Raw genomic sequence first — 15,733 nt, 5'->3', positions numbered from 1 at the left:
TGGCTAATCCCTCAGTTTGTTTGTAATATTTATTTTGGAAAACAAAATGTGTTTGTTTCAAACAGAGTTAAGTGAGAGAAATTAGCTCATCAATTTCAATGGAAGACAAATGAAATTCGCGAAGTCTGGTTTCTAGACATCTTAATGTACCCTGCACTGGGACATTGGTGAATAAATGATTTTACATCAAAAGAAACCATGAGTAAATTACTAGGAGAAATGTTTTTAACCTTTTTTACAAACTCTATTGAATTTTTTATGGTGTAAATGTTATTATAGAGTTGAAAATCTAGAAACTAAATATTTAGCTAATGGATAAATATTTAGTTTCTAGATTTTCAACTCTATTAGACAATAACATTTACACCATAAAAAATTCAATAGAGTTTGTAAAAAAGGTTAAAAACATTTCTCCTAGTAATTTACTCATGGTTTCTTTTCATGAAAAACCATTATTCACCAATGTCCCACTGCAGGGTGCATTAAGATGTGTAGAAATCAGACTTCGCGAATTTCATTTCTCTTGCATCGAAATTGATGAGCTAATTTCTCTCACTCAGCCCTGTTTGAAACAAACACATTTTGTTTTCCAAAATAAATATTACAAGCTAACGGAGGGATTAGCCATGGGAAGCCCCCTCAGTTCCATCCTGGCTGATATCTACATGCATTATTATGAATCAAAATTGTTTGAAACTTTAAACTTCCCGGCATGGTTCCGCTATGTAGACGATACTTTTACCCTGTTTGAAGGTAATAAAGATGATTTAAATAAAGTTCTTTCAACAATGAATTCCATTGATCCTGCTATTCAGTTCACTTTTGAACTTGAGACTTGCAATTCTCTTCCGTTTCTTGACATTCTGGTCACACGTAACACATCCAACTTCAGTACTACGGTTTACCGTAAACCTTCATCGGTTTGCCTTCCACCACACTTTAAATCATGTCATCCGACTAAACAAAAGTTAGCGTCATTTTATTCCTATGTTTTCCATGCTCTTCAAGTTTGCTCCTCCAAACTAGCCCTTGATGAAGAACTAAATTATTTAAAAGCAATAGCTATTGACAGGGGCTTTTCACCCAACATTATTAATCAAGCAGTTAAAAAATTCTCATCTCAACACACTAAAAGGCACACTCTTGTTTTAGGAGATCATAAAAATTATGTTGTCATTCCCTTCTTTCCATCAATAGCTATAAAGTTGCCCATATTTTGCAGAAATTTAACTTTCGGGTTGTTTATTCTCCCATCAAAAAAATTTCGAGTTCCATACTCAAGGACCCCATTCCGGATATGAATTCCTGGGGTATTTATAGGATTGCTTGCCAGTGTGGTTTAATTTACATTGGCCAAACTAAGAGAGCCTTAAAATTTCACGTCAAGGAACATGAGGCATATGTTAGAAAAAAGGAAACACAGAAGTCTTCTGTTGCTCAACATTGTTGGTCCGAAAATCACACTTTCAATTTTTCTGCTGCCAAAATTATTCAAAAAACATCTTCCGTTGGAGAACTGGATTTTCTAGAGGCATTTCACATTGATAAAAATCTTTCTGTTCTAGTTAACAATCCTAATTCCAATCCAAATTTGCCTTCGGCCTTTAAAGAAATTATGTTTTAGTTCTGATTTCACCAACAGATGGCACCACTTGCTTATTCTTGTCCAGGCTTTCTTATCTTATCTAATCATTATTTCCTATCTTGTTCATTTGCGGTTTTGCAGCTGAGGATGGTGTTTCGGTAAAACCATCGAAACTAGTCCTGTGAAAATTTTGTAAATATAACTCTGATTTTTGTTGTTTGACTTCTGAATTGGTATTTATTCGGCGTGTTATTGTGTCTTAATTATAGAAGCCCCAAACAGGCTTATTTTTTGCTTTCTTTTTTGCACGTGGTGTGGCTGCCATTTTGTGATTGCATGAGTTTCGGTAAGTAGTTTTTTGCAATTTTCAAGTTATGTTTATGTTTTGTATATTTGGATATTGTGCTTTGCTTGACTGATTTCATGCATTTTGCTTACAAACGTTTTGTTTGTTTTGTGTGTGCTTTATTATTACTTAGTTAATTTAGTTTGATTTTCTGCATTGCTTATCATGCCTTCATCAGTTAATCGTTTCACTAAATTACGCCTGAAACGGCAAAAATTCCTGAATCATCTTGACTTTTTACTTAAATGTAAATGTAAAATATTAATCCCCAATTTTATTCAAATCGAATCTAATCAAAAACCTTCGAGTCGCGTTTCAAGAATTCTGTTAAATTGCAAGCTTACCTTACTTGGGCCCGTCATAAGGGATACACGTCAACAATTGTCCAAAATTGAACATGAACTCTATAAGCTTCATCTGGAACTCGCTAAATCATATCCAAAATTCACTGCCCTTGAACAAAAGTCTTGGTCTAGAATGGAGAATGCAGTTAACCGTCATAAAAGCACCCTTGCAGTTAAATTCGAAAATCTTCTTTTACAGTCTTCCAGTTCAAGTAGTTCAAAAAATCTTTCCATTGTAAACATCAAGCCAATAGTTAATATTTCTAATGTTAGTCTTTCAGAAGAACAAGAGAGAATTCTAAAATATAATTTTAACTTCTCACAAACCTGTAAACCCTCGATTGCAAAGATTTTGGCTTCTATCGAAAAAGCTTTCAAGTTCAGTAAAGTTTCAGATTCACAGAAAGAAATGATTAGGCATCTTATCGCTCATAATGTGAAATTCAATAATAAACCTTTGAAACCAAATCTAACTGCGAGAGAAAGAGCTACAATGCGCGAGATTCATTCTAACCCGGATATTGTCATTTCAAAGGCCGACAAAGGTGGCCAGATAGTCGTCATGGATAAGAACACTTACATCGATGGTGTCACTAAACTCTTAAACGAAGGACCATATAATCCGATCCCTAAAGATCCTTCACCTTCGGACTTATCCAAAATAAAAACTGTGATCAAATCTTCGCAAATCATTTCAAGCAACTTAAAACATTCGCTTATCCCATCTGCTGCGAATTGTGCCAGATTATATGCTCTTCCCAAAATTCATAAAAGTGGTATTCCTTTTCGCCCTATTGTATCAAATTTAGGTACTGCCTCGTATCCATTAGCTAAATATTTAGTTTCTAGATTTTCAACTCTATTAGACAATAACATTTACACCATAAAAAATTCAATAGAGTTTGTAAAAAAGGTTAAAAACATTTCTCCTAGTAATTTACTCATGGTTTCTTTTGATGTAAAATCATTATTCACCAATGTCCCAGTGCAGGGTGCATTAAGATGTCTAGAAATCGCGAATGCGAATTTCATTTCTCTTGCATCGAAATTTATCAGCTAATTTCTTATGAATCAAAATTGTTTGAAACTTTAAACATCCCTGCATGGTTCCGCTACGTAGACGATACTTTTACCCTGTTTGAAGGTAATAAAGATGATTTAAATAAAGTTCTTTCAACAATGAATTCCATTGATCCTGCTATTCAGTTCACTTTTGAACTTGACACTTGCAATTCTCTTCCGTTTCTTGACATTCTGGTCACACGTAACACATCCAACTTCAGTACTACGGTTTACCGTAAACCTTCATCGGTTTGCCTTCCACCACACTTTAAATCATGTCATCCGACTAAACAAAAGTTAGCTTCATTTTATTCCTATGTTTTCCATGCTCTTCAAGTTTGCTCCTCCAAACTAGCCCTTGATGAAGAACTAAATTATTTAAAAGCAATAGCTATTGGCAGGGGCTTTTCACCCAACATTATTAATCAAGCAGTTAAAAAATTCTCATCTCAACACACTAAAAGGCACACTCTTGTTTTAGGAGATTATAAAAATTATGTTGTCATTCCCTTCTTTCCATCAATTAGCTATAAAGTTGCCCATATTTTGCAGAAATTTAACTTTCGGGTTGTTTATTCTCCCATCAATAAAATTCCGAGTTCCATACTCAAGGACCCCATTCCGGATATGAATTCCTGGGGTATTTATAGGATTGCTTGCCAGTGTGGTTTAATTTACATTGGCCAAACTAAGAGAGCCTTAAAATTTCATGTCAAGGAACATGAGGCATATGTTAGAAAATAGGAAACACAGAAGTCTTCTGTTGCTCAACATTGTTGGTCCGAAAATCACACTTTCAATTTTTCTGCTGCCAAAATTATTCAAAAAACATCTTCCATTGGAGAACTGGATTTTCTAGAGGCATTTCACATTCATAAAAATCTTTCTGTTCTAGTTAACTATCCTAATTCCAATCCAAATTTGCCTTCGGCCTTTAAAGAAATTATGTTTTAGTTCTGATTTCACCAACAGATGGCGCCACTTGCTTATTCTTGTCCAGGCTTTCTTATCTTATCTAATCATTATTTCCTATCTTGTTCATTTGCGGTTTTGCAGCTAAGGATGGTGTTTCGATAAAACCATCGAAACTGGTCCTGTGAAAATTTTGTAAATATAACGCTGATTTTTGTTGTTTGACTACTGAATTAGTATTTATTCGGCATGTTATTGTGTCTTAACCATGTTCATATAGGCCAATCTGCCTCTTCTCAGCAAGAAACAAGGTCTTAGACAGCCATAACCCAGAGATTCACACACCTCCTAGAAGGTAAACAACTTCTCAGCATGGCCCAATATGGGTTTACTAGAGGAAAGAGTAGATGCATTACACAATGTTCTGAAGATCATACTTCATAACAGAAACAAAGGATTACATTGTGGACATAATATCTCTTAATGTAACGTCGGTCTTTACCCAACTATGGTGATTTGCTCTCAAAGCCAGATTAAAGGACTTGAAATGTTGAAGGAATCTTTTAAACATCATAAACAGCTACCTGGAGAAAAGGAAAATAACTTACAAAAGAGATGCACTCCACATAACAAAAGATCACAGTAAACATGCCCCACAAGGATCTAATATAGGGCCAATACTGGTAAATGTCAAAGCTGACACGGCCCCATATGATTTTATATTAATAATACATGGTTGTAACTGCACTATTACAGAACGAATGGCAGCCAAAGCACTAAAAAATTTAGCAACATGGAGTAAAAAATACAAATTAAAGTTCAGTGTATAAAAGAGGCACAAGATCGAAGTGCACCCTCCCTGCATCAAATGGCAAGGAGTCCCCTTCAAAAGACAGGATATTGTGAAACACCTAGACTTCAACTCTGACAAAAAGCTAACATGGGTCCCTACTTAGCTAGCATTCAGGAAAACAGAATAGCTAATAAATACTTAGCTTATTATATTTAGCTTATTAGCTATTCTGCTTACTTATTATTAGTTATTCTGTATTCTGTTTACTACTTAGCAACTAGTATACTTAGCTCAATAAGCTTATTGAGCTAAGTATAATAGTTGACAGCAAATGAGGCCTGAAAGGTAAACTGTTAAAAGAGCTTTACCTGTGAGCTATTGAGTGCATGATACTTCATGGTTGTCCAGTTTGGACAGCTAACACCATCACAGTTTGCCAGAAATTACAATAAATCCAACACATTGCTCCACTCAAAATAATCACGGCCTACTCAACAATCTCTACAGCCACATTGAAAGAACTTGCAGGTATTTTCCCCCAGAAAGCAAAGCTCAAATAAAGAAAACACAATATTGTCTCTTCCATTAAGTGGAAGATGGCATGTACAATGGTCACATTTTGATTAGGCACCAAAGTATCGAATACAGAAGTCATGAAAATCTACATCTAGTGCACTCAACGGGCACACTGTAAGGATCTTAAGTTTTACTAACGTTTATTTTATTTTAAATCTTTACTATCACTTCTTATTTTCTACTTCCGGCCAGAATTATAAGCGTTAAGGTTTTTATGCAAAGTTTGTCTGGCGAACGCCAAGTATTTAAGTTGTGGCTTTTTGCCAAGCGAGAGAGAGGAAGCAGTGAGTCGAAGAAGCCGCTTACCTTAGAAGTTACGCAGTTGCTTGTTGCCTTCCAGGCCAGAGGTTTTAATCCTCTTGATAAATTTTAAACGTATTGTAGTGTTCACAGTTCTCTGTACTACATACGCTTCCTGTTATTATAAGGCCAATCTTCCACGTTTATTATTCTAAAGTTAAATTAGAGTTTAGTTTTATTTTTATACTTTTACGTTTTGACCCCAAGTAGCGGGTCAGTGTATTCCGAAGTACGGAAGTCATTGTAAATAGAGAAAAATAAAGGGTTTTGTATACCCTTCTTGTGTATCCTGTTTACTTCCCACAATTAGTGAACATAGCTTTAGTAAGCTCTCTGTTCCTAGTCAGGTCTTTGCATGTTCCCGAAGAAGGTAAGAAGGAACATTGAACCTGATAACACCATGCACTAAAATAACACCATAAGGTACTCAAACAGAAATCTACTCAAATGGTTTCAAAGCAGACAACAGAGTAGGAACAGCTTTTGTGGCTTATGAAGACAAGAAGGAAATCCATTACAAAATTAAATGTTTCAGCGATCATGCTACAGTATTTTAGGCTGAGTTGTTCACTCTCAAAAAGGCTGTCCTATGGGCAGGCACTCACAATAGAAATTATATAATATTTCATTAGCGACAGTATTACTTATCATTTCTAAAAGATCAAATAACTACATTTCAAACAAGCATGCCCTTAATTAACAAAGGCAATATTTTAGATAAAAATAAACCCTGCAAATAATTTAGAATCCAAAAAAAAGTTAAACGTTTATTCATACAAATATCAGACTGCAGTTCAAATTCAGAAGAAATAAATGAGACACCAGTTTTTGAGATAGTTGAGAATTTCAATGAAAGTAACTTATACTACATAATAAATGAAAGAACAGATCATTGAAAATTTGAAGTAAATTCAAGTTATTCTTTTTCTTTAACTCCAATAACCAGATATTTTCTCATCATCAGAAATGGCAGAAGCCACTGGTCATTTAGCCATCTATCTCATCCCCAAGAACATTAAGAGTGCACAGCAACCAATATGAAAATCACAGAGAAAGGAAGACATCAAAATCTACAGAAGGGGGAAGACACATAGACAAGAAAAAGATGATCACACATCTACCAAGTTTCATGTAGGAGTCAGCTTCTGCTAATAGCTATTCATAAAAGGGAGCAAAGAAACACACTTAAAATGAAAGAAAGAGCAGCCAGACTGAATTAGTGATCATTGAAACAGAAATAAAGTCACATTTTTCTATTAGTAAAGATATAATCTTGCATCAGTTGACATTATTATACATCATTAAGAGGTGTTTTCTCCATTAAGTGCAAGATAACTAAACTTCAAAAACTATTGTAAATATGCATTTACTGATAGATTACTTTCTGCTATTAACAATATATGATCAGGAGAGAAAAGTACATTAAGTTTTAAGACAAAAGCTATGGTAGTTGTGAGGTAGATACATACCATGGAATGTGACAAGTTTTATGATAAAATATTGAGAGATATTCATTATATCATGCTTTACGTGAGCATAATCCTTGAATCGGGGTTTGCTTATTATCAGAATTCCACTGCATATGTATGTAAAATATAAAAAATATGATGACTTTGCTCTATGTAAACAGGCAACCTCTAATTAACTTTCCACAATTTCAGGATCTTCTCCCTAGACTAGTACTTTCAAGAAAATTCTGGTATGTTATATAATCGCTGGTATAAATGTAGAATTCGCACCGTTTTATATCAGATTGCTTTTCTCCACCTGCCGCTGTAAGACCCTTTGCTGCCGCCCTTCCCGTCTTTCTTTCTTTGAATAGTATGATGCAGTAAATTTAAAGTTAATCGTATTTAGTCTATATTACTAGCGCATATGTAATCTTAATGAATCTAAAAGAATAATGATTTACCATTTGAATTGAATAAAGATGTGGAACCAAAACAGTTAACCTATTCTGTGCCATCATTTCATGCCAAGTTTTATGTGTGTGTCCGACTGTCAAAATATGACATATGTCATGTACAGATGTACATGTACAGATTGTCTTGAAAAATGTATACATTTCTCATAAGTACCATATTTTTGTTCTTTTTTCAAGTTTTTTTTTCCAGTGATTTAAGGCTTAAAATGTGCCTGGAATCAGGTTGATCTTTGAGCAAAGAAAATTAATTCTGAAATGCTGACAAAGAACATAAGTGAAATGCAAAGAAAGTTAAGAATGAAGTTTTAATGATATGTACCAATGCGACTCACGATTGCTCATTTGCGAGATAAGTTTGAGGAAAAAGAAACTGTCCAGAATATCCAGAAGAACTATTCCGGAAGACCACAATCATCCATCGGCCCCACAACAGAAAGGGAAGTCATTAAAAAGTTTCAGCAATCTCCTAGGAAATCTGTTCGGCAAGCAGCTCCTGAGATAGAAGTTCCAAAAATGAGCATTCATCCCATTCTGAAGCATGCCCAATGGAAAAATTTTATTCCTAGATTACTCTCCCTGCTGTGAATGATGATCATGACTGGATATTTGAATTTTGTGAGCAGTTTCAAGCAAGATGTGCACAGGAGAATGAATGCCAAACAAGATTGTTTGGAGTGATGGCCTCTTTTAAGTTACATGGTTCAAATAATCATCAGAAGTGTATTTACTGAGCTGCTGAGAATCCTCACACGACAGTGGAACACCATGTGATTCTACTACGAGTTACAGTGTAGTGTGGTTTATCAGCATTTGATTTGAAATTGAATCCTTATTTTTTTACCATATAGTGACTGGCAAAAATTACTTAAACCTACTACAGGAATATGGTATGCCACGTGTCATTTTGGGATGAAGAATGATATTTCTAGCAGGATAAAATACTTCTCCACTATCATTACATGTAAGGGCCTATCTTGGCAAACACCTACCAAACAGTTATGGATAGGATGAAGATGCAGTACTGAGCATCCTCTATGCTCACTGGATATGAACCTAATGGACTTTTTTTTAAATGCAAACATGTTAAGCACAAGACCAGCTACAATTAATGAGTTGAAAGCAGCCATTGAAGAAAAAGAATATGTCCAAATACCAATTGCAAAGATTAGGGACATTTTAGATTCCATCAGTTAGTGCTATCAGCTGCATCTGGACCACAATGGACGACAATTTGAATATTTTCAAAAAATGGCTGGTTTCAATATCTGTTTCCATTATTGTGAATTTAAAAATTTTTCTATATTACAATACTTATTAGAGTGTTAAAGAGTGTACAGTCATAAAAAGTGTATACATTTCATCGAGACACCCTGATACATATACATACAAACATACAGATATTCGGTGAAGGCATTCAATGATAGGCAAACAATATAGTTTCAGTAATCATCAATTTACATTCAATGCTTCAAAACTTCAAAGCAACATATCCACACTATTAAAGTTCATTTTTAGAAAAACAATATATAAATATTTTTGTATCTGTACTTAATAGAGCAAAGTGCAACTTAACACAAAACATGAAAATTAACTACAGAAACTAAATACATCAGTATACTCACTTCTTCTACAAGCTGCTTTACTTTAGGGGAAAGAGGCTTTGGTTCACCCTTTCTAAAGAGGAAAATATTTATATGAAAAAAATTATGAATTAACATAAAAATATATCAAGAAATAAATTTATTCACTTATAAAGAATTCCAAAAATATCTAGCTTAATCCTAACACAGTTTAAAATAAAACTAGGCAATTTTTAATAATGTAACAAATGGCTACCGTCGCATATTTAAATTGATAAAAAATGAAACCAGGACTTCAGAAATCATTTTTAAAAAATATCTGACAGTACTTAATTATACATATATTGTAGAACTCCTAAGGTTAAGAAGTAGACGAACCAGACATTGTGCCCCAAATCTGAAGCTGGAAACAACTGTTTTCACCCGCCACAGTTCCTTTCCTTTATCAACCCTCATCTATTTCACTAAATTGGGATGCTAAGGACATCTATGATACTAATTCAGAAGTCAAACAACAAAAATCAGCGTTATATTTTCAAAATTTTCACAGGACTAGTTTCGATGGTTTTACCGAACCACCATCCTCGTTGCAAAACACTTTTTGCAGTTTTGCAGTTTGCAGCTGAGGATGGTGGTTTGGTAAAACCATCGAAACTAGTCCTGTGAAAATTTTGAAAATATAACGCTGATTTTTGTTGTTTGACTTCTGAATTAGTATTTGTTCGCCATGTTATTGTGTCTTAATCTATGATACTCTCAACAATTTTCCCGATATTTTTTTTGCTTAAAATGATACAATGGTTTGCTGTTGAATGTTCACAAAAAACTGATTAATCAAAAATGAAAATTAATGCTTCCATGGGTACATCATTTTTGTATATAAAATAATTTATATTTTCTTTTCCATTCATATCATTGTTTTTTCCTTTCTTATGTGTTAAAATTCCCTACACGTGGTCATTAAAAATATCTGTCTATAGTTTAGACTGGAAATGAGAAAATGCTGGATATGATGAATGTGATTTATTTAAATATTATTTCTTAATATTTTAATAGATAAGTAAAATATCTTGTAAGCAGGATGGAATTACGATTACTTAATATGATTGTTTGAAAATGAAAATCTGAATGGTTTTATTTATGTAATTTTAAATTACTTACTTAAAATTAGTTTGGCATTACGTTAATTAACATTTTATAGATAAGTAAAATCATAATTTTTATGCTACATCTTAATTCCTAATTGATGATTATCATAAAATATTAAATATCATAAAAAATGTTTTGAGGCTCAAAAATTAGTATTGTTTAATTCTTTTATTTTTTCTTAAGCTAGGATGAATTCTGAAAATTTTTTAATCATTTATTTAAATAATTTTAAGAAACTACTAAATTGCATGTAAAAAATAATGTTTCTCTAAGAGAGTCACCATCTTATTTAATTAATTTGGTTTGCTTAGTTTGTATTTAATTAATGTGAATTTGAAAAGATCTCAGTTAACATTGCTTTAGAATAGTGTGCATATATATTGAAAGTAATACAAACAAAATCCATGAAACTGTAACAAGTTTCTTAAACTGTAACAAGAGATGTGTTTCCTGATTCATATTTCATCATAATGAAAATATGTATTTCTATAGATATCAAAAAGAAGATAACAAAAGAAGCTATTTTCATTATATGACCTACACAGTGATCTACATCCTTCAAAATTCTAGGATGTGACTTAAAAAAGTTTTGCTGATTGACATAAAATTCAGTTTTGTATTGTTGCGTGCATACAGGTTCGTTACGAAATGAATACACAAGTCCGATGAAAAAATGAACAAAATTTATTAATATCACAACAAAAATGCTTAAATCTACTCAGATATTCATGCAGTATTACAATATCTCACAGTAGTTATCTTTTAACTACTCAAATGTTCAAGAGAACTTAATTCAAAATAGCTAAAGAAAGCTAATCCACGAATTCGCAACAATCAGCAAGAGCAGTTTTCTAAATAAACTCTTAAAACAACAACAAACTATCTAACATAACAATGAACTGAGAGGTTTTTCTCCTTTTTATATGATTTTAAATCGCGCGCGAGAATTTCTGGAACTTTCTCGAAATTAAAAAGAGATATTTATTTATTAAATGTTAACTGCATGTGCTCTTGTATTTTAAACTTTCCGGCTTAGCTTTCTTTTATATTTGTCACGCGCTGCACTGCACGAGGAATAAAACAATTTAATTTATAATTCAACTAACATTAGCTATTTAAATACAAAATCCAAAACACTGCCCCCTTCCCAAGGACTGCATGTCTCGGGCAGTACAATCCCTGGACAGGAAGCCCAACTTACAACTAAAGGCATAAATGCAATAATAAGCATTACATTACAATAACAAAACAAAACAAACAAACAAAAAAAAAAAAAAACATGAACAATAAATGCAATGAAATACTAAATACAAATCAAATGCTATCAAATACGAAATACAAATCAAATGCTATCAAATACGAAATACAAATCAAATACACATTTAGAAACAAAAAGGACCATGGTCTTGCACTAATTACAATTATTTACATTACATACTATGGCCACAATAATGGGCTAACCAGTAATAATGAACGACTTTAGGTTTAGAGTTTGAAGGCTTATGGATAAGAACCACGATGTAATTCAGCCTGTTTAGGACTGTGTACGGACCATCCCAAGGTGACTGTAATTTAGGCCTGAGTCTTTTTCATCGAAACGGGTTTCACAACCACACCTTGTCTCCTTCCTGGAATTGATGTCCAACAGCTCTTGTGTCGTTATCTGGTCTTCACCTTCTCCGTCGGCAAGTTGACTCGCTCTCGTGCGGAACGGTGCATCACTTCAAACCGAGCCTGAACATCTTGGATGTATTCCTCAGGCGATGAAGGCGCATCCGTAGGGCGACCAAACAGACGGTCACAAGGTCTAGACTGAAGAGCATCTGGGATGGAGAATAACCAGTAGTCTGGTGTTTCTTTTCAACCCTAATATGATTTCGGCAGCTTTCTGAGCTGGGTCTTTCAGACAAGGCTTCGGCATTTCCAGGTGAGGATTCCTTCTGAGGATGGATAGTCATGTCATCAGATGCTGAAAGCAGTTTGTTGTTGTTGAAGTCTAAGGAAAAATTGCATTACCTTAAAAAGTTCAATCCGAGTATGCATGGATCTGTAATGTCCGCCACATAAGCCGTGTAATGGTAGGCGGCACTTCCAAACGTGATGCTCACATTTAACTTCTCAGCTATGTCGATCTTATCACCAGACGCAGTCTGAAGGGTAACACAGGATGGCGTCCAAATAAGTTTATCTTTAAACTGTTGAGCTAAATCCTTCCGAATGATGGTAACATTAGCTCCTGTGTCAATGATCATATTGCAAGGAACTCCATCGATATTCCCATTGATGGACAGTCTGTTACTCTTGCCACTCATTGTAGAAATCTTGAGTGCTTTAAAACAAGGTTTTTCATTATCTGGCAACCTCCATTCCTCGATATGGTCATTATTTTGTTTCCTGCGTCGTTGCTGGGAAATGATCTTAATTTTTGTGCTCAGAGATGTTCTGCAGTTCCTTCGCACATGGCCTTCGACATCGCAGTTCCAGCACTTTAGGGTTAGTTTCTTCTCACCAATATTCCTTCTCAAGGCATTCACTGGTCTTATCAAATCATTCGCTTTATTATCCGTGCCCTGGGATGTTCTGCAATGCCGTCGTATGTGCCCTTCAATACCACATTTCCAACACCTTATGGTCGGCTTTTTGTCACCAATATTCCATCTCAAGGCATTCAGTTGTCTAGTTAAATCGTCTAGTGACTTGATCCCCTGGCTCCTGGACTTGAGCAGTTCTGATTGGGTGGCGGTCTCTACGAGTTGCTTGTTGAGCTGCCTTAAATTTCATGACATGCACTAGAACATTTTTTAAATCTTTAATATCTGCCATTCGTAGAGCCTTCTGTATTTCGGGATCCCGGATGCCATCGATAAAGTACTGCAGGGACAGAATTTCTGTCCCTGCAGTACTTTATAGTTTCTCTCGGGCACTCCGTAAAGGCGAGGTGGGACAGCCTTTCAACATCTGTGGCGAGTTCCTGGAGTGATTCGGCAGGCTTCTGATAACAGGATTTTAATTGAAGCCTGCCATAGTCTTTTAAACATTTCTCACCAAAGTGCAGCTCCAATGCGCCAGATAGAGCTTCGAAGTCAAGTCTTTGGTTTTCTGGAAGTGTCTGCAGGATATCCACTGGGTCTGCTCTCAGAAAAGCGGCAAGATGACAGGCCTTAGTTTGGGAATCCCATCCATTCGCATCCGCAATGATAAAAAATTGTGTCTTATACACTTCCCAGGAGGTCTTCCCATCATATGTAAATAGTTTCAGAGAGGGATCAGCAGGCATTGGTAAAAATTTAAAACTATCAGAATTGCTCCCTGCTGTCGCTACGATCTTCTTTAAAGTATCAACCTCTTTTGCAATGGCTGAAACCCTCTCCTCAATTTGTTGTTTGACAGCAGAAACTATCTCCTCTATATGTTCTTTTACAGAAGAAACTCTTTCGTCTATTTCTCCTTTCATCGAAGAAACTCTTTCTTCAATTTGATCTTTTACGGAAGAAACGTTTTCTTCAATTTGTCCAACTTTATTTTCAACCATGTCCATTCTGTTTTCCATAGCCTCAATTTGTTTTCTATTATGCAGATAATTTCTCTTTTCATTTCTTCTTGACCTGCTTCAATCTTTTTTTGACCGGCTTGAATAGCTTTCATTTCTTCTGATTCCTTAACAACTTTTATTTGGTCTTTAAAAGTTAATTGACCAGCTTGACTGGCCTTCATCTCTTCCTTAACGGATTTTTGACCAGCATCCATTTTCTCTCTAATTTCTTCTTTAAAAGATGTTTGGCCAGCTTCCATCTTTTCTTGGAATGCAGCAAAAGCACTGATGAGCTGCCTCAATTGTTCTTCCATCGCTCTTGTTATTGGCATTCAAATCCCACTGCTGACACCAAAAATTGTTGAGTGCATATGGGTTCGGTACGAAATGAATGCACAAGTCCGATGAAAAAATGAACAAAATTTATTATTATCACAACAAAAACGCTTAAATCTCCTCAGATATTCGTACAGTATTACAATATCTCACAGTAGTTATTTTTTAACTACTGAAACATTCAAGAGAACTTAATTCAAAACAGCTAAAGAAAGCTAATCCGCGAATTCGCTACAATCAACAAGAGCAGTTTTCTAAACAAATTCTTAAAACAACAACAAACTAACTAACATAGCAACGAACTGAGAGGTTTTCCTCTTTTTTATATGATTTTAAATCATGTGCGAGAATTTTCTGGAACTTTCTCAAAATCAAAAAGAGATATTTATTATTTAAATGTTAAACGCACGTTCTCTTGTATTTTTAACTTTCTGGCTTAGCTTTCCTTTAATATCCGTCACGCACTCCACTGCATGGGGAATAAAACAATTTAATTTATAATTCAACTAACATTAGCTATTTAAATACGAAATCCGTAACAGTATTTTTTGCTTAGTGTAATTTATAATGATTATCAAGATTTTCACAATATGGATGAGGTATTATGACATAAGTACACCAGATCTATAAGCCACCAGGAACTTTCTCGCACCCTTTTTTTAGAATTTTTTTTAATGCTTTACACTTGTGAATTTGATATTTTTTCATAATGTTCACGTGGAGAGTCCCGATTCTTAATTTCACTTCGGCACTGATGCCAATCTGACAAATCATTATTTGTTATTTTTTGCTTTCATCACTGCATGACTACAGTGCAGCTTGAGAAATGACTCATGCAGCCAAATATCTAAAAAAAAATTTTACAGTAATAATTAAACACCAAACCACATTTATGTAGATTTCTCATAAATTACTATTTCATATTTTTAATTTTATAATTTCTACATCTTCTTACTAGATTTAAATCAATGATCCAATACCCAGAAAAATCCCAAATCCAGAATTGCCAAAGTCCTTACGAGTCCAGATCACAGACTTTGTACTGTATTTATATGCAGGGGGAATAAAAGATTATCTAACTTAATTTGTCCCAATGGAATTTAAGTTTTTGAATTTCTGATGAAATTTGTATTTGTTATGAATAAGTACTGGCCATGTTTCATGGAATATTTTATCACATTTTTTACATAAAGAATAGAAAATTAGAAGTTTTATGATGAGTTTCAAAAGTACTTTGATAGCGACAAAAAATTTTCAGTTTACCTACAAAACACCAGCCAGATGAAAAATGCAT

At 34.3% G+C, this 15,733-nt stretch overlaps 1 protein-coding gene across 2 annotated transcripts in view; it reads right to left on the bottom strand.

Annotated features, from left to right (window-relative positions):
- The window catches only part of LOC118201087 (putative serine carboxypeptidase CPVL), a 542,277-nt gene that overhangs the window by 503,018 nt on the left and 23,526 nt on the right, over positions 1–15,733 (bottom strand). For both annotated transcript variants that reach the window (XM_085813266.1, XM_085813267.1), the window contains exon 3: positions 9,465–9,516. In XM_085813266.1, coding sequence (XP_085669392.1) covers positions 9,465–9,516 — 52 coding nt within the window. The remainder of the gene's footprint in view (positions 1–9,464; positions 9,517–15,733) is intronic.

This window comes from Stegodyphus dumicola, chromosome 3 (genome assembly GCF_044657685.1).
Source record: "Stegodyphus dumicola isolate Sdum_Otavi_A_Nest chromosome 3, ASM4465768v1".
Lineage (NCBI taxonomy): Eukaryota > Metazoa > Arthropoda > Arachnida > Araneae > Eresidae > Stegodyphus > Stegodyphus dumicola.
The sequence above is the reverse complement of the archived record's forward strand: the minus strand, read 5'-3'. Positions and strand labels throughout refer to the sequence as shown.